Source organism: Osmia bicornis, chromosome 15 (genome assembly GCF_907164935.1).
Source record: "Osmia bicornis bicornis chromosome 15, iOsmBic2.1, whole genome shotgun sequence".
NCBI classification, from domain to species: domain Eukaryota; kingdom Metazoa; phylum Arthropoda; class Insecta; order Hymenoptera; family Megachilidae; genus Osmia; species Osmia bicornis.
The window spans coordinates 3,612,929-3,634,587 of NC_060230.1; the positions used below are offsets into that span (position 1 = coordinate 3,612,929).

Below are 21,659 nucleotides of genomic sequence, written 5' to 3' on the forward strand. Positions count from 1 at the left end.
GATTGGCGATACTCCCTGCGACGCGCAGGTTGGAAAATGGTGGGGGAACGCAGCGAGCTCTCTGCTAATCGCTTTCCACTTCGTTTGGGAGTATCGCCAATCAGGGCGAAGATGCGTACTGGAGATGCGTAAAGAACAAAAACTGGTCTTTTCGCAGTTATGGACTCTGGTGAACTGCGGTATATGTAATATATACATATGTATTTCATACAACAGTATTATTACTAGGAATATATATGTCATATATAAACATATGGCGGTAGTCGTAAAAGCTCGGTTACAGTTTTTAACAACTTAAAGACAATGAAATGGTTAATTCGTTATCTTTTATGAATCTATTTTATATGAATTAATATTATATTTCCTTAACTCATATTATTTAATTGTAAATAATGAAGTTTTTTAATGAAAGATTAGTGTATAATCTGTAAATTTGTATTTTATTCCAAAACTAAATATATTTTAGGTTTTTCATTTATCTTAAGTGTTATTAAACATTTTGTTTAATACTAAATAACGCTACGTTTTAACGTAGTAAATGTACAAACATGAGAACTAGGAAGACATTAGCAATTCTTGGTGCAGGTTTAATTCTTATCTGCTGCATTATGATGTATTTAATGATGGATCTAGCACTTTTTCCAACTGGGCAAGGATCTAAACTTTCAGTTAATGATGTAAGTTCATATATATATTCGTATATATATGTATATAATAAATAATGAAGGATGAACAAGTAAAATTATTGATAATCTGTTATTATATACTTTCAGAATCAGTGGTTACATTTTGAAAACAGACTTGCAAAGTTAGAAAAAGACATTAATAAACATCATGAAGTTATCAATGCTTTACAAGAAGTGCGGAAGCAAAAATTTTGTTCCTGTAGTTCACTCTATAAATCGTCGTAATCAATCTATATCCTCTAGTTCCTCTCATTTTGGAAAGGTACTTAAATGTAATTTTAATATACAAAAAGTACCAGAAGTAGATATACAAATGTTGGAGATGTACAGACAATTAGAATTTGACAATGTAGATGGTGGAGTTTGGAAACAAGGATGGGATATTACGTACGATGAAAAGCAGTGGCATCCAAATAGAAAATTAAAAGTTTTTGTAGTTCCACATTCTCATAATGATCCTGGTTGGCTCAGTACTTTTGAGAAATATTATACATTTCAAACTCGTAACATATTAAATAATATGGTAACAAAATTGGCAGAAGATAGAAGACGTAAATTTATTTGGGCTGAAATATCATTTTTCCAACTCTGGTGGGAAGATCAATCTAAAACAATTCAAAATTTGGTTCGACGTTTAATTCACGACGGTCAACTGGAAATTGTGACAGGAGGATGGGTTATGCCAGATGAATCTGTTTCTCATTGGTTTTCTCAACTTACACAACTTACAGAAGGTCATCAGTGGTTAAAATACAATATAGATTATACACCGAATTCAGGATGGGCTATTGACCCGTTTGGTCTTTCCCCGACTATGCCGTATCTTTTAAAAAATGCAGGATTGGAAAATGTACTGATACAAAGGGTTCATTATTCAGTTAAAAAAAAACTAGCCAGGCATAAGCAATTAGAATTTCGATGGAGACAGTTATGGGATAATGACGGATCAACAGAAATATTTACGCATGTAATGCCATTTTATAGTTACGACGTGCCGCATACTTGTGGGCCAGATCCAAAAATATGTTGTCAATTTGACTTTTATCGACTCCAAAGTTTTGGCTTAAGTTGCCCGTGGAAAATAGCTCCACGAGCTATAACTAAAGCTAATGTTGCAGAAAGAGCAACTCTTTTACTAGATCAATATCGTAAAAAAGCTCAACTTTTTAAGACAAATGTAGTGTTGGCACCGCTAGGAGATGATTTTAGATACACTCATTTTACTGAGTGGGATGCTCAGTATAATAATTATCAAAAACTGTTTGATTATATGAATCAAAATCAACAAATGAATGTACAAATTAAATTTGGAACATTAAGAGATTATTTTGATGCAATTAGAGAGAAACATAATTTAAACGAGTTTCCTACATTGTCAGGAGATTTTTTCACCTATTCTGATAGAGATGATCATTATTGGAGTGGATACTATACTTCAAGGTACATTTGAAAACAATCTAATAAAAGTGCATTACTTACAGATATTTATTAAGTATATTTTAGGCCTTTTCATAAACGATTAGATCGTGTATTGCTGAGTTTATTAAGAGCATCGGAAGTACTAACAACTATAGCTTGGACCAAGGGTAATGATAACTTAGTGGAAGGAACTCTCGCACAGCGTCTGAGTAAAGCAAGAATGTGGCATTCTTTATTCCAACATCACGATGGTATTACTGGAACTGCCAGAGATGAAGTGGTTATTGACTATGCTAAGAAAATGATAATGGCCTTAAATAATTCTGCTCATGTGCTTCAGCAGTCTGTGGTACATTTATTAAAAACCCCACAAGAATCTCCTATTGACACGGATGCTGTTTATATTTCACTGGATGAATCTAGGTGGAAGAGAAATTTTTCGTAAATTTCTAAAATCTGAAATTGTTATATGTATTGAAGCTAACAAATTTTCCTTTTGTCTTTTAGATTACGTCATACCAGTGCAGGAGATAAATACGTACTTACCTTAGGAGATGAAACTCCCATGAAAAAAGTTATTCTATATAATTCTATTCCAAGACAAAGAACGAAAGTACAAACATTAGTTGTATCTACTCCGTTTGTTAGAGTTACGGATCGCATGGGACAACCGGTACAATGTCAGATTTCTCCAATTTGGATCGGCCCAGCAGCATTAACTGTTGCCAGATATGAATTATCGTTTTTAGTTACCGTACCTGGATTTGGTATTACAACGTACATAATACATGCTCTGCCCACATCATCATTTCCACGGTACAATATTTTTCAATCTAAATATCGTTATATTTTGTGTTAGTTATTCAACATTTTATTCTCTGCTATACACAGGGAGGTTCATCTTGCAAATGTGACTGTTTTCAATACCGATATAATCCTTCCAAAAATACTAGGTTTCAATCAAATTCAAGTAATACCTAATGCACAAGAATTTTCGATCACGCAACGTCCAGAATTGTCTGCATCTTTTGGAAAATCAGGACTTTTAAAAGCTTTAAGAGTCAGTAATACGACTGTTCCTGTTCATTTAGAGTTTGTTAAATATAGTACCAGAGGTTCTGGTAAAGATAAAAGTGGAGCCTATTTATTTTTACCTGACAAACCAGAACCAGATTTGGTGTTTATGGACAACAAGTGTATCATACACTTAATAAGTGGACCTATCGTGTCCAAAGTATTTGTAGAATTAGCATATGTACGTCACACTTGTACATTATACAATTCACCTGGTAGCGATGGTCTTGGGTTACATATATTTAACGAAATTAATATATCGGAAACGCAAAATTATGAACTTGCTATGAGATTAAGTACAGATATAGCTTCAGGAGATCAATTTTATACAGATTTAAATGGGCTTAATGTAAGTAGCAACATGTGAAACATTATATGATCAATACTTTAAATAATAATTACTCCCTAGACAATTAAGCGCCAAAGATTTCCGAAACTTCCTACTCAAGGAAATTATTATCCAATGGCAGCAAGTGCTTACCATAAAGATGAAAAACTAGATTAATATACAGTAGTAACAGCACAACCATTAGGTGTAAGTTCCATGGCATCTGGACAAATTGAAGTATGTATTAGTATTTATTATAATTTCCCTGAAAATTAAATATACAAAAATTGTAATATTGAATATAGATTATGCAAGATCGGAGGTTACTTCAAGATGATAATAGAGGTTGGGTCAAGGTATAACCGACAACTTATTAACAAATCATTTATTCAACATTATTCTTGAAGAGAAAAACCTTTTGTACATCTTCGTTACCATCCAACAAATCACCAGCAGGATTATTATCGCTACATGGCCATTAGCATCAGAAGAACTATTACACCCAATAATTGCAATGCATCCACATAATTCTTTACCATTTCGACTTAAATGCTTATTTTTCGCCGCTCCGCTAATGATTTTCCTGCAGATTTAAACGTTGTCAGCTCCGAGTATTCCCCATTCCTGAAGGAGCAGGTAAGGTATTGGGATGGTATTACATCACGCAGCTGTTGATATGTGTTGGAATAACAACTTTTATTCACGCCATTTCAATATTTCTGAATCAGTAGAAGTTGATTTAACAAAGTTTCTCAATTATATAGATGACTGGATCATTAGTAAAGCTCCTCTCACATTTCATAATGTAGGACCATCTTTGAAATCTCCTATTGTCAATTTATGTCCACACCAAATATTACCAGTTTTATTCCATAAAACACAGTCTTAGGTTAAATAATCTAATATTTTGTTGAATTCATTTGGCTTCATTTTACAAATTTACTTAAAATAATGTAATGTGCTTCATCAGATATTGGTAGACTGGTCTTATCCAATTTGTAACTGTAACAGTATTAATTAATTGAAAAAAAAGAAACAATACATGTGATGTTGTGGACAACATAAGCATTTTATAAAATTAACAATATAAAACTATTTTTATTTATACAAACTACATTTAAGTCTAATTCACGATATGGCTATATACATATGCACTCTATACATTATACAGTAAACTAGCCTAGTCTTTTCATAATTTTTACTGCTTTATATTTTAATGGTACATATTTATAATCATAATTCTAAGTAGCTACATGATTCTCTTATAAGGATTAATCAAACATATTCTACATATTCTATTATAAATATTAAAAGTCCTGTACTAATGTTAAAAGTGTAAATAAGTTTCTTGTATGTTTCTATTATCTGTTAATTATGATTTATGTACATAGTCATTAACTTATAATTTTCTTATCATAGCTGCAAGGTAAATGTTATTACCCAAGAGAATAAAAAAACTGTACAGCCGATGGATTATGTTTAAATACAGTTAAAACTACTTTACGCATTTTGTTTTCCAATGCCATAGATTCAAGAGCTGACATCATGAAATGACCAAGCCCTTTTCTTCTTATTACAGATTCCAACTGTATCTCATAGCTGTATTAAAAAAAGAAATGTATATTTATTTTTTTATAAATTCTTAGACACATGTACATAAAATTCACATACCAATATAATACTTCTTCTCTATTGTCTGTATCAAATCGAAAATGAGAAAATCCAAGATATACATTATTAGAAGAAGCTATTAAATACCAAGCTGCTGGCTCTGTTAATTCTTTTTGTTTAGCAATTGGATCCCACCCCCAATCACACTGCTCATACAGAGATTTCATATTACGTTCCATAATATCAAATATCCAAGATTTGCATTCCGGAAGCGCATCTTTGGCTCTCATACAAGATAGTTCAATAATTTGATTATCTTTGGTTGTATATTTATGAAAATCATTTAAAGGGTCTAAAGGATTTGTCACTGAATTTGCTTTATCAACCAATTGTTTAGCAATAGCTTTTTTCTCTGACAAAAGTTGACGTCTCGTTTTTCTTTTCTACATAAAAATGAATAAATTATAATTTAAACATCCTAAAATAAGTACTACAGTAATAGTAATAATAAATTGCCTGATCATTTTCTATTACGATATAATATTTTCATCGCATAATAAATAAAGATAATACCTTCATGATAATTATAACGTTTCCGAAGATGCTCGTCTTTCAAGTTGTTTCAAGTCCCACAACCAATACACCGCTATGCAAGTTTACGCCAGTTTAGTTTATACTAAAATTACAGGAATAGTATATTTCCCGCGCAATTTAAGTAGTATGATTTTATAGAAGTTATCAATCAAATTGAATCATTTCAATATTTATAATAAATAATAACAAGTTAAAGTTTATATAATTAATCTTATATATTTACATATGTATATACACAGTAAACTATAATATTACAACAAATATAAAAATTTATCTACTACTATTTATATAATAAGTATGTATATAAATATATATAAAATACATACACATAAATAACATAAATTATAAAATAATATTTTGTAGAATCCTAAAATATAGGATATAACTTTGTGCAGTAAATGTTTGTGTGATTCTATACCCTGAAGGGCCAATGTGTTTCACATTGAGTCAATTTATTAACAGAATTAATCATATATATGCCGAAGACAACACTATAGATTGTGTGTATCGTTGCATGATTAAACATTATGTATGTATTAATATTTCGATTCTAAATACCTGAAAAAAAGAAAATTACGATTTAATTGATAAAATATCTTTATGTATATAAATACATATAATATATATATACATATCTCAAGTGTTCTTACAAATCACTTTCAAGAATCCAGACTTTGACATCACGGATTAATTTGAGACTATTTCGACGAGCTGTGGCAACAGATGTATTTTGAATTTTATTGTTAGTGTCTAAAATATGTTTTTACTACATGTATTACGTATTGATAATTATGTATAAGTTGTTTTCTTTTATTTCTGTTAATATAGGTTAAGTTCCATTATTATATATTGCGTATTTTTATTGCTGTTTATAAGCAGAATATTTTTAGTAAATGAATACACAACATGTACTGGATGAAGATTCATTTTGTAATGAACAACTGTTATAAATATTTTTGCTTGTTTAGTAAATGTTGCATAACTTATTTTATTACTTGACGTTTCAAACTGTTATATTCTGCTGTATTACACCAGTATATGTTTTACAATGAAAATAATATGTTTTAATAATTATTATCTTCATCTTATTTCAGATATTGTAATTAAACGTTGAGGAATGGCTGAAAATGTTACTGCATCAAATGCAGAGGAAAAAGCTATTTCCTCAGCTATGACACAATGTTATGAAAATTATATTATAGTTGATGTTGGTGCCAATCTAACGAATAAAAAATATAGCAGAGATTTAGATAGCGTAATTCAAAGAGCAAAGGATGCAGGGGTACAAAAGATTATGGTAACAGGTGCAAGTATTCGTTCTAGTAAAGAAGCATTACGGTTAACTAGGATATATCCTGGTACTCTGTATTCTACTGCTGGAGTACATCCTCATGATGCAAAATCATGGGAAAATCCTGATACTTTGCAAGAACTTGAAAGCATAGCTAACAATCCAGAATGCGTAGCAATAGGAGAATGTGGTTTAGACTATAGTCGTGATTTCTCTGATCCTGAGACACAGCGTGCTGTATTTCATAAACAAGTAGAACTTGCATGTCAGTTAACTAAGCCGCTTATAATACATGAAAGAGGTGCTCAAACAGATGTCTTAGAAGTATTGAATCATTATAAAAGTTGTTTACCACCAGTTTTAATCCATTCGTTTATTGGAACTGCAAAAGAAGCACAAATTTATTTAGATCATGGATTTTATTTAGGAATTACAGGATATTTATGTAAAGATAAATCTGATAGTGGAATAAGACAACTATTGGAAAGAAGACTTGCACCCTTAGAGAGAATATTAGTAGAAACAGACGCCCCATTTATGTATCCAAATACTAGAGCCAGTAAATTACCTGTACACGTTAAAGATGCTCTTACTGAACGATCCATGACGTTTCTTCACCGTTACTGTACTTTTCAACGTAACGAACCATGTGCCTTACCAGCAATAGTGGAAATGGTAGCAGCATTTATGCAAATTTCTCCAGAAGAAGTTGCCTTGGCTACTGCTTTTAATGCTTTAAAATTGTTTGGTTTAAATCAGTAATATTATAATCATTTGTTATTATAAAAATGGTGCTACTTGGTGCTATTTAATATTTTCATTATTTTGTTATTGATACATTATCTCCTGCCATATTCAAAAATTTACGTTATTTGTGAGTTTATTGAAATAGGTATACCTTTTATAATAATCATAACATCAATATATTTTACTGTCAAGGAAGAAAATGTGGAAAGAAAATGTAAAACTTGATTTATATATTAATAGATATTACCTATATGTGTTACTTATATACTATGTTTATAAAAATACTCACTGATATATTCAAATTAGTATATAAGGGATTTTACTTCTTATTATGTAATAAAAATTTTGTAGAAGTATGTATAAAATACATATAGTCCAGAATCATACAATTTTATTGTTGATGTTAAAAATATTTTCATATAAATAAATTGTTACGTGAACAATTCACTACAAATTTTTTAATATTGAAAATCCTAATTTTAGCGATATCAGTAATATTTTGGAATACCTGAAATATTACATTTTGATTTGATAGTTTGTTGTAGATATGATACTTTTTCATTGTTAGGCAAAACTTTCCATAAGTATGGATTTATAACAATAGTGTAAAATCCTTTTAATGTTTCAATTGCTTTCAATTCCATCTTTACTGTGCTTAACATATTTTGTTTATTAAAAGAATATGCTTTTTCCGGAAATGCCAAAAAAAGAATTCTGTAAAAAATTAATATATTACATACACATTACTATTATTATTATAATCATCATTACAGTAAAATATTCTTAAATTATATAAAAATGTCTTACTTGTAACATTCTGATAGTGATTCCAACTCTTCAACAAATCTGATATTAACATTGTAATTGCTAACATCCATAGGAAAACCATTTGGTTGTATGACAACAACACAATCTAAAATAACAAAAGTAACAAATCTAGGTTCAGATTTCTTGATATCAATGTTATATTATAATCGTTTTTTACTTATTTACTTCTCACCAATAAATTCACCAAATTTTGTTGTTAAACCACTCATTATGCAGTCAGCACCTCCTAATGCTTCTTTCAAATTTTCTAATAAGGAAGGAACTTCATCTCTCTTGTAGTTTATATTAATTTGGTCTAATACATTTTCATTTAGTGTAACTCCATTATATTCAGGGCAAAGTAGTTTAACACACCAATGTAATTTTAAAATAGTTAGTATAATTTGTTCATTCCTTAATGTCATTAAATGGGGTTGACATAAAGTAAAAGCTTTTTCAACCAATTCAGGGCAATAACAATTCAATGAAAGCAAACGAAAAGCAACAGATACTGAATTCTGTGCTGTATAATCGACATTTGTAACAAAATCGAGTAACATTGTTTGTATAATTTCCCAACTAGATGGTTTATAATCAGCTATGATAAGGCTTTTTATAAAATGATCTATGTCGAAAATGGTACACTGTTTTAAAAAATTTCTGCTCTCCACAAGTTTTGTTGCTAAATGGTCCAATAAAGAAATATTGCTATGCCGCATTTTATTTAAACACCTCAGAATAAGTATATTCTGGTGAAAAGTAACATCATGTTTTATTACGGCATTACATAATCCATCTACCATTTCTTCACAATAAAACTTCATTTCTCTGTAAAAAAGATTAAAAAATAGTAATGAAAAAGAATCAAATTAACTTGATCAAAGTACTTGCTACTTACTCATTTGCAACTTTTGTAGAAATATAATTGAGTAATAGCTGTATCTCATTGAATGTGAAAGATTGACAATTGATTCTTATTTTATATTTGATTTTAAACAGAAGATTCATAGAAGCTGAATTCATTTCAGGTAAAGTATACAATGCATAGAAAATATCTACAATATCTTCTAATGCTATATTCTTTTTACTTTTGTGCAAAATATTAATAATGTATAGTTTTGTTTTTAGATCGTTTATAGCGAAAGAAAATTTGAGAGCTTTAAATAAATTATTACTTTCTTCATCAAGTTCAAGCAGTGCTCTTTGTTTAAAAACATGTGGCAAAGCGATAAGTAATGATTTAATCAAAGGCAATTTTTCTAATCTATTTAATGTATTATATAAAATTATTATTTCCCTAATAGATAAATTATTCAAGGAGGCGGATATTAATTGAAGTAACGTTTGAATTAATACACTTTTAGGACTAACATTAAAAAATAATAGAATTCGTAAAATTCGTATCATATCATACATGTGTAAGGATCTTACATTTTTATGTATCACTTTACATACATGTACAAATTCTTCAGAATCTTTTATATTTATACAAGATAATTCTTTATCATTGTTAAATGTATTTTTTAAAATATCCAAAACTTTAATAGCTTCTTTTACATCCATATTTTTATCATTTTTTTGGATGTTTTTAATAATAGTTTTAAGACCATCATCTAAACTTAAAGGATTCAATTTCTTTATATCTTCCTTATGCTTTTCTAAACCTTTACATTCCAAAGTATCTACAAGAAACATAGTATTAAAAAGTTTAAATGAAAATTAAGAACATAATAAAATGTTTATTACCTTGTGAAGAATTTACATAGTTTTGTAATGTACTATAATTTGATAAAGTTGATAAATTACGTAGTTTTATTGAATCTATTAATAATTTTTGAATGATCTTTTTCATTGTACAATAAATTTATCACATTAATTCATTACAAAGATACGTCGAATATTATTCAATGCTTTGGTACAAAGCAAAAGCTATATAACTCGTGTATTATGGTGTATTTACATATATACTAATACATTTGTAGTCACTGCTACCATCGAATTTGTATAGAACTGAATAACCTACAATGCTATTCTTTTATAATTGATGAAAGTAACTGCATGATAGTTATTTAACACAAAAATTAAGTGGTAATTATTAATAATTAAAAGAGAATAACTGTTTGTATATATATATGCATATGCGTATATACGATGAATTAAATTTTATCAATCAACGACCAGTTTGTTATTCATCAAAATGTTGACGTATGGTTGAAACTTTATATATCGCTTTTTTTACGTTAAATAATACGTTTAAAAATGTCAGATGAAATAGAAATGTTAGAAATAAATAAATGTATCTTGTCGAAATTGTGGTATACATCTCTTGCTATTTACCAAGAAAATATTAAATGTAAATATCTCTTGCCTCAGTGTAATAATGATACTGTAGATTTTATTGAACCCAGAACCTTAATTACAAATTTAATGTAAGTATTTTAAAATTGTACATGCATTAAAGTAGATTACTGAATATAATTTATATGATAATTGAAATTGGTGTTGTTTAAAATTGTTTTTTATATGTACTATTACATATAGATATGATTTATTAAATGTTTTTTTAGTCATTCGCAGAGTGAAAATGAACATCAATGGATTATTTATACATTATTACAGAAACTTATTGATAATGCAACTTTAGATATTAAATATATAGAAAAACAGCAAAATTATATACAATGGTTACATGCTTTGTCTTTGTGTAAAAACTTGACAACACATTTGAAACAGGTATTTAATTTAATTTGATTATTACTCATATATTTCTTTTATTGTACAATGTATTGTACAAAGTATATTCATAGTTAATTTTGTTTTATATATTTCATAGGGGTTATTAATGTTATTAAAGAATGATTCAGAACAACAATGTTTAGAAGTCTTTGAGAAAATGCATCATGAATATTTTATATTTTTGAAGCAGAATATTCATAAAAATCCAACTATTACATGTTGGATTCTCAATGAATTATTATTACTCTATTGTAACGCATCAACCAACATTGTTTATTCTTTACAAGATTTATATTTTTCTCTTATGAAAGAATTATTAGAATTAAAATTATCTAAACAACAATTGATAAGTGAAAATTCTTTTGGATATGTGTTATGCATAATATCAAAAATGAACATAATTGAATTTGATACAGATACATTATCAAGATCACTCTTTCCCATGTTGTTGAAAACTTGTGAAATTCAAGATGTTGAATCTGCATTATATTCAAGAACAAGTAGAACATTTTTTAACAAATGGTGTATCTTCCTTAATGAAATTTATGCACATTCTGAAGCTGTTAACAATTTGAATGATGCATTGAAAATTCAAGAAGTATTGTTTCATTCTACTTCTTCTTTTTCTACTTCATTTGTAAATAAAAATAAACTGATAGAAAGAGTAGCTAATATGAAAATACATTGGGTCATAGATATTTTGGTAGGTATATACAAATTAATAAGTTAATATTAAGATTATATGTAAACCAATGCTTATACTTAATTTTTTTTCATTTAGGATATTTGCTACACTTTAATAACAAATGGGAAATATGATAATGTTTCATCAGTGCTATCCTGTAAATTATTGAAAACTTGTTGGCCTGTTTTATTGTTCAAAGTTCTAAATGAATATTCTCAAAAAGAAATCCCTTTTAATGAGGTTGAAGAAAATTACGACTGTATATTTAACTCAATTAATTTTTTAATATCGAAATACGATTTTGATGAATTATATGACCCCATGTTACACGAATTGAAAGTTACATTGAAAAAAGATATAACAATTTTAGAATATATTTTAAAGTGGACGAAAGAAAACAGTAAAATAAAAGATTATAATCAGCTTGAGGAAGTAACAAAATCAGTTGATTTTCAACAAAAGGGTTCTGTAAAGTGGGTATTCAACCTTTTACAGTATTTTAGTAGCCTTTCGGTGTTGAAGATGACAATAAATATACACGAAGATGATCACAATAAAATAAAGAATTTGTTGGAATATCTTTGTGAACCAAAAAATATCTTTTATGCATATTGCAGTATACTAAATGCTTTAAAAGCTATTCTGTTATGTGACAGTTATAATACAAAACATTATGCCATTGCAAAACACTTTTCTAATATGAGACATTATGTACAAACGTTATATCCACTCAGTTTGCGTATACAAGTTATAGAAAATATATTTTGTTTGCTGTTTTTACAACACGAAGATTTTGATCATATTCAAAAAACTTGTGATAAGAACAATATAAACACTTTTGCTGAGCAATCAAAATTTGAAAATAAATGGATAAGACAGCCTTCAATGGGCTTTGTTTGTAATAAATATGCAGTAAGAGATATACTATTTCATTTGGAGGATGTTATATCAGTTACAGAAATGGAATATACAAACTTGAAAAGTGAAAATGAATGTACAGAGGAAGTAGATCAAATTCAGAAACATATTTCTTTTATTAAGGAAGCAATAACTGATGCAAAGTGGAGATTAGCACTTTACACGAATTCACAGTTCACTGAAAATATTGATATTAAAGAGGCAGAGAACAGTTGTCTAGCTAAATCTAAAATTAAAATTCTAACAGATAGAAAATTAATTTCCAACCGTTCCAAAGAAAATATACTTTTCTATCAAGAAAACAGTATCCCGGATGAAATAAAAGTTAAATCTAATAGTAGTTCCGAGTCAGAAGCAGTACATAATAATACTAGATGGCGAAAACGCTCTAGACATATACCAGCAGCAAAAGAAGCTACAACAATAAAGGATATCACCCATAAGCCATCGTTTGTAAATTGTTTATTGGCATCTAAAGAAAGCCTGATTATACGATGTTTGTGGAAAAACGATTATGCAAGAGCTCAAGATATTATAGAGGTAGTTCCATTGATAGAGAAAACATTTTTATATATTTCTTATTGCAGCTTCAAATGTATTATATGCATCTTCTTCAAATTCAGTAGGTTCATACGTAATAAATTGTTTTTCTTCTTCTTTATTTAATGTACCTGGAGAATTAAGTGCATAATATTCCTTTGCAAAATGTATTCTTTTTCTTGGAAAACAAACGCCACAACGAAAACAGCAACAACACCACCCTACAGAGTAATACATTGCTCTTGTAAATTATGTCTGTCTGACAGTATGTTTGTATTATACATATATTTTACCTTTATGACACCAACAGGGAATTGCAAGACATATATAAATTAACAGCCACACTTTAATGATCAACCATATTTTTGATACTGTTTTTTTTACTATAGGTTTATCTTTTTCAAGTTCATAATTGTGAATGAAACAATCTATTGCCTTAATACCAAGTTTCTTTGATGTTTCTGTACAATTTGTAAAATTAAATAAGTTCTTTAGCGTTTCTTCAGCTAATTCATCTATTTTTTCTTTAGTATCATTGAATGTATTATTTTTATTATTTATATCTTCTACTATTTGTTCTTCATATTCTTTTTTGAACTTTTCATAATCATAGATTTCTTCATCTGGTTCTGTATTTTCGGTTAAACCATTTTCACCGCTAATTATATATCTTTTGAGAATGTTCTTAGGAAAGATTGATTCTTCTTCACCTTCATTAGTATTATCATTACTTATTTTCCAAGAGGAGGAATCATATTGCTCATTATTATATCTTACTCTATGGATATTTTTATCAATGTTTTGATTGCTCATCTTTTATAATCTGAAAGTAGATATTACCTGAGACTACATTTTTATTTGTGGATACAGTTTATTAATTAATTATTAGATACTTTATCTAAATCTTCTTTAAAACCTGCAATAAATGGTTTATCATTTTCTTCCATGTTAGAATTTTCCCATATATGTGGTTTTAACTGAATAAGTTCATTTATATGTTGCATTTTATTCACTATTTCATGTTTATTATAATTGTCCACATACGAATGTAAAGGTTTATATCTACTTTCATCTTCTACATAAAATTTCAAATCTGCTAAATCTACAGGTTGTATCATTTCATTTTCGTCCTGTTCATCATAATCTTTATTGTCAGATGAAATTTCAAATATTTTGTCATTCTGTAAATTAATTTTATATGAAATTGAAGAGTTGATAGTAATTGTAATGGTAATTAAGAAATTATGTCATTTGTAATACCCAACTTTATATAGTGGTAATGAAATAACAGAAGCACTTAATAATAACAACCATGTAAATGATATTTTTTGTAGAAACATATTTGACTTCATCTTTCTTTATTTTCTAGACATCCAATATTAAAAATACTCAATTAAATGGAGAAGTGGAGTTTTCAAAAGCATTACACATGTTTAAAAAGAACTTGTATAAACAGGACAATACATTGAACGATAAGAATCAATCCAGGGAAAACTTACAGTCATCTACATTAGAGGTATGCCACAAATATGATCTTATTTTCCCTATAAGAAAAATATTTCACTTGACAATTAATAATATGTTTATAGAATCTAAGATTAGTTACAAAAGAAGGTATACAGTCTTTTAGACAAACTAGCCAACTTGAAACTTTTTTGGCATCCCAGGAAATTAATTTACGAATGTTAACTATGGAAGTTCTTAACAGCAATGAAGTATTAACGATATGTGCATTAGATGTGGCTTTAACTATGAGCCAGATTTATCCTATTTCATACAATCTCTGTGAAGTTGCAATGAAATATTTAAAATTATGTAAAACATTTGACAATACAGAATATGCACATTTCTTTTTTACATTTTATCAATTACTATATGAAAACAAAGAAGTCTCTGTAGAAAATATATTGTGCGATGCAAAAATTGCATTGTCCAAAAAGGACTGCAAAGAGAAAGATGATTTCTGGAATGAAATTATGGTTAAACATCAGGAATTTAAAGAATCACAGGGAAACAAAAATATAATTAATAAAATTTTGAAAGATAGTAATTATTTACCAGGTTTAAAGGTACTTGGTAAAGTAGCTACTGTTTCTTGTGGAATTAAGAAATACATACAAAATGTAAGCTCCCATTTGCAACTTCTCCACTCAATCATTCCAGCAGAACATGCAATACTTACAATTTCTGATTTATTAAAAATTCCATTACATTATTACTTCGGTTATCAAATATTTGAACTGAAGGTTGAACCACATAAACTTGAACCAATTACTCATAGTTTACAAGTTAATTTAACTCACAGTATTCTTACAAATATTTATCCTAAATTCTTTTACGAAAAAGATATAAATTATGCTACCATTAGCAAAGAAAGTGGATGTATCATTTTAAATAAAGCTTTATTTAAATCGGTATGTATCACTTTTATAAATAATTTTATGCTGTGTTAGAAACATTATACAGAATATTTATAAAATAATCATTTTATTACAGGATATAAGTTATAGAATTCAAGGACCAAATCAATGTGTTTCAGAAATATTAATGGAATTGCTACAAATTTTGCATAATTTAAACATAGGTCACTCTCACTTGAGTCACGATATATGTAGGTCTATTTCTAAACATCCTGACGTTCAAGATGTATTAAAAAAAACATCTCGTCTCGTAAACTTAGACCTAAGTGAATTATCTGTGGGAGATGATACACTAACTTTCCTTTTAAATACATGGAATCTGATGTATTTACATGCTACTTTAACTATCTGGGCAAATTATCCTCCTTTCAATAGTTTGCAACATATTATCTCATTAATGTCTATTGGCTACTTAATTGGTGACTTAGGCCTAGTTACCCTTGCTGTACTTAGGTCAAAGTTATTAGATAATATGATGTTAGATAATACATTTTTTGTACAAGTTGAAGAGCTTAATGAACCAGCATGGCAAGATTTGGATATCACTTACAATCCAGCAGTGGTTTTTATGATGGCTAATGAGTTTTATGGAACCCCTTGCATCAGAGTAAGTTTTTTCTTTGTTCATTAGTATCTGTCTTACTACCAATAATTAATTTCACAGGTATGCAACGCAGAATCATTAAATAAAGATCTAATTATTGCTTTTCACGAATATCTTGATTATTATTCATTAAGATCTGAGAAATCTATCCAAAACATGGAAACTCAAACAATAATGTTATTACCTGAAATTATGGAACGATATCAAAAATCCATTTCTAAAAGTCAAAGAAGTGATTCACATAATGGTAGTAATAATGATAACTTGTTCTCAATAAATGACTATTACAGATCATTTGATAAACACATAGTTGTTCAATATATGCCATCTTCCTACTTGTATAGTATATTATTGAAATATTCAAATTGTCCTATTGTACATCATCAAAAGCAAACTAATCAGTATAAGACCGTTTGGAAAACTCATATTATAAGGTCAAGTTTATTACAATACCTAGAAAGTCAGAGTTGGGTTATTTCCTACCTTTTACAAAGGATACAAAATGAAAATCCAACTATCTTGGAAAATAATTGTGATCATTTGAAACGTATTGCGTGTCTTGAAAATCTCTTGAGTTCATCTTGGATTGAAGAAATGAAAACCTTATTTGAAAATAATCAAACTCTCGCCGCTATTTTTGAGATAATATCAATAAAAAGATTATGGTCACATTTTGAATCCATGTTGAATGAAAACGAATGGAACGCTTGTTTGAAACTTATAAATGCTTTGCCAAGTCATTTGGCTCTAAGCACAGAAGTGCAATATTTTAAAGATAAAGTTATCAGTTATATTGTTTCTAAAAAAGATAGCCTGTTAAATGTAGAAACTTTACAATGTTTATATCAAATTAAAGATGTGTATACATTAAATCAGACAGTACTGTATAATATCAATAAGTGGCACATATATGTCTGTGAACAGGCTTTACTCCATGCAGTGTATCATGTAGATAATGATAAATTACCTGTACACTGTAAATTTCAACTAAATGAAATTTTAAATAGAGTACTTATTTTTCACAAAATGCTTCCATATTGTGAAACTAAATCTAATGACAGTTGGTATGATATTGTTTACTGTACAGAAAAAATTGATCCATTGCAAATCATTAAGTCACTGATAGATGCAGATAAATTTGAATTATGCTTAGAATGGATGGAATGTCAAGCATTCTCTTTAGAAATACATCCTTCTATAAGAGAAGAGTTTCTAATTGGACTTTTAAAAAGTGAATCTCAAAATTTTAAGCAAACTTTGAAGGTAATTTAGAAAATATTACAAAATGAATGTATTATAAGATATAATATTAATTTATTTATTACTAATTTATATATATTCTTTTTTTTACAGTTTCTTCAAACATTACCTTTGGATCAATCAGTTAAACTGTGCAAGATTGTACTAAAGAAGTTAGAATCAATTGACTCGCTACAATTTATTTGTAATTATTTATTACAATATTGCAAAGCAACAGAAACTATAAAATATCGAAGAACCTTATTAGGAATTGATATTTTAAGTGCATTAGAAGTTCAAGAAAGGCCACTATATATTCATCTTATAAAGAAACCATTATTAATGTTAGAACAATTACTCATGAACTGTAAATTCGAAAATATTCAGAAAATATTAAATAAAATTCAAGATAAATTAGAACAAGTGGATATTTCAAGAAATAACTTTGATAAAATCATAAGATTTTATGCTAAAAAGTCATTGGATTGTCGCGTGTCTTTACAGTGTGACACAAGTGAAAACAAATCAAGAAATGTACAATATTCTGCTTCAGAATCTGAAAATGCTGAATTTGTTATGCCTCTGTTAGTTCCTACTAAAGAAGAATGGGTACCTAATGATAAGGTATGTATCATTGATATTGTAATATGTAAATATTTAAATATGTAAATAATTTAACTTTGTTTCTTTTTATGTAATAGGCTAGGAAATGCAGTTGTTGCAAAAACGTTATATTTTCGATGTTTAACAGAAGACACCACTGCCGTAGATGTGGTCGTGTTATTTGCGCAACATGCTCCCAACATCGTATGCAAGTTTCTGGATATCCACCCTCTGTACTTGTACGTGTTTGTGACGATTGTAAACGGCAAACTGTTCTACAAGCACATGTCCTCCAAGGAACATCATCCACTCCAAGTAGCGAAGTATTTGATTATTGGCGATTGACAAGAGATGAAAAACATAATGAAACTATCCGAGAAGAATTTTCATTTGAATATGCGCCAAATATTTCTTTGTGTTTGGCTATTCTTAACTTACATTCTGATCACAAAACGTACACTAGGTAATAATTTTACTTAAATATAATGTTTTTTAATAAGGTACTTTTTTAAAAGACTTAATAAAACATATTGTTACAGCTTTTTATTAGATTGTTGCGATGAGATGAGGCGTCTTTTACAACCCGTTAGTAATGGAAAAGTAAATCCTGAAGTGGATCATGTTGTAATTATTAAAATGATACGTTCCCTGTTGATTGCTGCAAAAGTTAAATGTGCCAAACTTGGTCTTAATACCGGATTAACACATTGTGATAGATTTTTGTCACAAGTAGATCTTATTGCAAATCTTGTCCAGTCCGATTGTTTGCATCTTATACCTTCTGATAATTTAGACGAAGATGAATTTAGATGTACATTAAGAAAATTAAGAGATGTTCTAATTGAAAAAGAACAATGGACTCTTGCTCTAGATATAAGTACTAAAGCAGGACTGGACACGCAAGGTGTTTGGGCAACGTGGGGTAAAGCGTGTTTGAAAATGGGATATTTTGATCAGGCACGAGACAAATTTTTCCACTGTTTGGATAAAGTCCAATTCGAAAATTTTGACGATTGGGTAATTTTATCATATCCGAAAGATTCTGAAACTACGACAAAAGGAGAAACCCAAAAATCAATAACTAAAACAAATAAAACTGACAAGGATGGAAATATTAAAATGGATGAGTCGAGCTTAAAGAAAACAGAATTCTCAAAAAATCGACCATTGAAAGATCCACCATTACTTACAGAAATTTTACAAATAATAGATAATTTAAATGTATACAAGCAATACGTGCACTATCCTCATCAGTATAAATCCAGTGCCTGTCAAGAAATATTAAATAATTTTGGAAACTATACAATGCCGAGTCATAGGCAATCAAATCTTAAAAATATATTCACAATTATGCAGAACGTTTATTATCATGAAAGCCTTTATTATTTATTAACTTATGGAAGTTATAATTCAATTTTAGAATTTTTTTTGAAACACGAAGAATTTAACAAGTGTCTTTCTTTTACTTTACAAAATAATTTAGAAGCTGATTTATTTTTCAATGCAGTTTATTTATATTGTTTAAGAAATGGAAGTGTTGAGAAACTCCAAGAAGCTATGATAAATAAAGATTCAAGTCTATTAATCTGGAAAAAGTATTTAATACATGTCTGTCACAGTTTAGAAAAGAAACAGTATTTAAATATCTTGTATCAGTTACAACTCTTTATGAAAGACTCTATAAGAGCTGCAATGACGTGTATTCGTTTTTACCTTAGCGAAATAAGTAGTTACACCGATTTATGTAGTAGAGCACATTTTTTACTCGATGCCCAAAGACATTTAGAATCTGAATTACAACTTGACAGCTTGAATCGGAAAAGAAAAAAAAGCACAAGTTCCATGCATAGCAATCAAGGAATCTTAACAATGGAAATGGATCCTTCAGAAGTAGATAAGCATATAAATACAATCTGTAGACAAATGGAAATCACGAAATTTTTAGGAAATTGTGAAAAAGAAGAAAGAGCTCCTCTTCAGTTTTTACACTTGTTCCCAGGCAAGGATCCTAACAGTTCTCAAGTTCTCGAATTACCGACATTATTTGGTAGTCAACAGCAGAAAATTGATTTAGCAGTTCTAGCCATTCTATGTGGACACAATATCGATGAAGGATTTGGGATAGCATTTAGAATAATGCAAGGTTTTTCAGTAATTTAAATATAACATAAATATTCGTTGGTATCGTTTATCTATTTATCTAAATGATACATATTATTTTAGATTATAATTTACCACAGCTAAAAGTATATTCTTTAGCCGGACACATCTTGACAGTGAAAAACAATGTTTCGGCGATCGAACAATTAATTAAATGCTGTTACACCTCTGGAATACCAAATTCACACATTATATCAGACTATGTATTGACACATTGTGTAAAACTGTTACTGAATCATTTACACAATGAACCAGAATCGGTTTTAAAAAATGATATTCATAATCTTATCAGATTAATAACTGACATAGAATTGAAAGTAAGATTTAATTTTATATAACAAGTTTTTCATTTGTACAATTGTTTTTTTAATTTTTTTGTTTTTAGATAAATGCATATATTGAATGCAAACAATTGAAGGCAGCATATCTATTAGCTGTTAAACATTCAAGAGCACAAGATGTAAGAAAAATTTTAAAAGAATCTGATAGACTTGGTCAAACTGCTATTAAAGCAATATGTATCAAGTGGCTTCAACAAGAACCAAAATTGTAATTTTAGAGAAAACTATAAATGTAAGTAAAAGTGCAATATATATACATTCCTCTCATCTCTTTTCCAGTGAAATTAAATGCTAACTTGTGTCGTACTAAATTTGAAGAATGTAATTAATGAAATTGAAATTTTTATAATTTTATAAGTGTTAAATGAAAATGTTGAAAAGTTAAGATTTCTATTTTTATTTTTATTTTTATTATTTATAAGCAGCTATTTACCTTAGTTTTAAGTGATATGAAATTAATAATATATTCTCAGAATCTACTGAAGTATGCTGCAATAAAAAATAGATACAATATTGGTCAAAAAGTTTATTTAAATCATTGATATGTATAATAATAAATAACAAGTAAATAATTTTAAAAAATATCTAATCTTATAACTTAAGATTCTACATCTTTTATACATGTATAATTACGTATTTGTTATTTTAATATAATTGTCAACAATATTACTTGTAATCTAAATACAGAAAAAAACTTGAAAATAAATGTTTGGTAATGTATGCATAAATCTTCATAAATCAATGTTATTAAGTATCAACAAAACATTTAAATACAAACCCTGAGTACAATATACTACTTTGAGCACACTTTTTAGACTTTTATATAGCTTATTTTGACATTATACGTTTTCACGCT

The 21,659-nt window shown here is 28.4% G+C and overlaps 6 protein-coding genes across 16 annotated transcripts; 3 read left to right on the forward strand and 3 right to left on the reverse strand.

The window, feature by feature from the left end:
- Positions 1-402: 402 nt before the first annotated feature.
- Positions 403-4,510, forward strand: LOC114880562 (alpha-mannosidase 2). The gene is given in 13 exon segments (XM_029196688.2): positions 403-677; positions 774-871; positions 873-2,126; positions 2,190-2,528; positions 2,613-2,921; positions 2,997-3,528; positions 3,589-3,744; positions 3,813-3,852; positions 3,855-3,909; positions 3,911-3,984; positions 3,987-4,045; positions 4,047-4,143; positions 4,146-4,510. Coding segments are annotated over 13 exon segments (3,393 nt in total). The 5' UTR covers positions 403-548; the 3' UTR covers positions 4,397-4,510.
- Positions 4,185-6,130, reverse strand: LOC114880572 (N-alpha-acetyltransferase 40). 4 transcript variants are annotated; one of them, XR_006830164.1, is made up of 6 exons: positions 6,039-6,130; positions 5,692-5,794; positions 5,179-5,561; positions 4,948-5,106; positions 4,303-4,509; positions 4,185-4,226 (listed from the first exon to the last, which is right to left on the reverse strand). XR_006830164.1 is itself a non-coding variant. In XM_029196721.2 (5 exons), exons 2-5 carry the CDS (start codon positions 5,695-5,697, stop codon positions 4,451-4,453), a joined length of 543 nt encoding a protein of 180 aa, XP_029052554.1. In that variant the 5' UTR covers positions 5,698-5,794; positions 6,039-6,130; the 3' UTR covers positions 4,185-4,450. The 4 variants fall into 4 exon arrangements, 3 of the variants coding, with proteins under 3 accessions (XP_029052554.1, XP_029052551.1, XP_029052552.1); XM_029196721.2 differs by having other exon boundaries at positions 4,185-4,509; positions 5,012-5,106; XM_029196718.2 differs by having other exon boundaries at positions 4,185-4,509.
- A 17-nt stretch (positions 6,131-6,147) lies between these two features.
- LOC114880568 (3'-5' ssDNA/RNA exonuclease TatD) lies at positions 6,148-8,193 on the forward strand. 4 transcript variants are annotated; one of them, XM_029196708.2, is made up of 2 exons: positions 6,148-6,241; positions 6,807-8,193. In XM_029196708.2, exon 2 carries the CDS (start codon positions 6,830-6,832, stop codon positions 7,763-7,765), a length of 936 nt encoding a protein of 311 aa, XP_029052541.1. In that variant the 5' UTR covers positions 6,148-6,241; positions 6,807-6,829; the 3' UTR covers positions 7,766-8,193. The 4 variants fall into 4 exon arrangements, with proteins under 4 accessions (XP_029052541.1, XP_029052540.1, XP_029052542.1 ...); XM_029196707.2 differs by lacking the exon at positions 6,148-6,241 and adding an exon at positions 6,363-6,454; XM_029196709.2 differs by lacking the exon at positions 6,148-6,241 and adding an exon at positions 6,448-6,540.
- LOC114880564 lies at positions 8,122-10,424 on the reverse strand. The gene is made up of 5 exons (XM_029196702.2): positions 10,304-10,424; positions 9,456-10,239; positions 8,751-9,385; positions 8,558-8,663; positions 8,122-8,464 (listed from the first exon to the last, which is right to left on the reverse strand). Exons 1-5 carry the CDS (start codon positions 10,407-10,409, stop codon positions 8,239-8,241), a joined length of 1,857 nt encoding a protein of 618 aa, XP_029052535.1. The 5' UTR covers positions 10,410-10,424; the 3' UTR covers positions 8,122-8,238.
- Positions 10,425-10,816: 392 nt separating this feature from the next.
- LOC114880560 lies at positions 10,817-21,400 on the forward strand. Of its 2 annotated transcripts, XM_029196685.2 has the most exons (13): positions 10,817-10,986; positions 11,125-11,290; positions 11,391-11,996; positions 12,075-13,436; positions 14,806-14,952; positions 15,026-15,850; positions 15,933-16,463; positions 16,521-17,723; positions 17,814-18,323; positions 18,401-18,765; positions 18,842-20,445; positions 20,526-20,779; positions 20,848-21,400. In XM_029196685.2, exons 1-13 carry the CDS (start codon positions 10,817-10,819, stop codon positions 21,013-21,015), a joined length of 7,911 nt encoding a protein of 2,636 aa, XP_029052518.1. In that variant the 3' UTR covers positions 21,016-21,400. The 2 variants fall into 2 exon arrangements, with proteins under 2 accessions (XP_029052518.1, XP_029052519.1); XM_029196686.2 differs by lacking the exon at positions 20,848-21,400 and having other exon boundaries at positions 18,842-20,440; positions 20,526-20,617.
- Positions 13,378-15,704, reverse strand: LOC114880574. Of its 4 annotated transcripts, XM_046289036.1 has the most exons (5): positions 15,619-15,704; positions 14,936-14,980; positions 14,702-14,801; positions 14,330-14,617; positions 14,134-14,259 (listed from the first exon to the last, which is right to left on the reverse strand). In XM_046289036.1, exons 3-5 carry the CDS (start codon positions 14,786-14,788, stop codon positions 14,230-14,232), a joined length of 405 nt encoding a protein of 134 aa, XP_046144992.1. In that variant the 5' UTR covers positions 14,789-14,801; positions 14,936-14,980; positions 15,619-15,704; the 3' UTR covers positions 14,134-14,229. The 4 variants fall into 4 exon arrangements, with proteins under 4 accessions (XP_029052548.1, XP_029052550.1, XP_046144992.1 ...); XM_046289037.1 differs by lacking the exon at positions 14,936-14,980 and having other exon boundaries at positions 15,619-15,703; XM_029196715.2 differs by lacking the exons at positions 14,702-14,801; positions 14,936-14,980; positions 15,619-15,704 and adding an exon at positions 13,378-13,657 and having other exon boundaries at positions 13,730-14,259; positions 14,330-14,422.
- Positions 21,401-21,659: the final 259 nt, after the last annotated feature.

Bases quoted from the DNA above. Each gene is read 5' to 3' on its own strand.
- LOC114880572 (XM_029196718.2), bottom strand. The intron at 5,107-5,178 runs GTATGTGAATTT...TTTTTAATACAG, and splicing joins AGAGAAGAAGTATTATATTG to CTATGAGATACAGTTGGAAT. The intron at 4,510-4,947 runs GTAATAACATTT...ATACTGTTACAG, and splicing joins CAGTTTTTTTATTCTCTTGG to TTACAAATTGGATAAGACCA.
- LOC114880568 (XM_029196708.2), top strand. From the start codon at position 6,830: ATGGCTGAAAATGTTACTGCATCAAATGCAGAGGAAAAAGCTATTTCC.
- LOC114880564 (XM_029196702.2), bottom strand. From the start codon at position 10,409: ATGAAAAAGATCATTCAAAAATTATTAATAGATTCAATAAAACTACGT. The intron at 9,386-9,455 runs GTAAGTAGCAAG...TCTTTTTTACAG, and splicing joins TCTACAAAAGTTGCAAATGA to AGAAATGAAGTTTTATTGTG. The intron at 8,664-8,750 runs GTGAGAAGTAAA...TTGTTATTTTAG, and splicing joins AAAATTTGGTGAATTTATTG to ATTGTGTTGTTGTCATACAA.
- LOC114880560 (XM_029196685.2), top strand. From the start codon at position 10,817: ATGTCAGATGAAATAGAAATGTTAGAAATAAATAAATGTATCTTGTCG. The intron at 15,851-15,932 runs GTATGTATCACT...ATTTTATTACAG, and splicing joins ATAAAGCTTTATTTAAATCG to GATATAAGTTATAGAATTCA. The intron at 18,324-18,400 runs GTATGTATCATT...TTTATGTAATAG, and splicing joins AATGGGTACCTAATGATAAG to GCTAGGAAATGCAGTTGTTG.
- LOC114880574 (XM_029196715.2), bottom strand. From the start codon at position 14,249: ATGAGCAATCAAAACATTGATAAAAATATCCATAGAGTAAGATATAAT. The intron at 13,658-13,729 runs GTAAAATATATG...ATTACTCTGTAG, and splicing joins TCCCTGTTGGTGTCATAAAG to GGTGGTGTTGTTGCTGTTTT.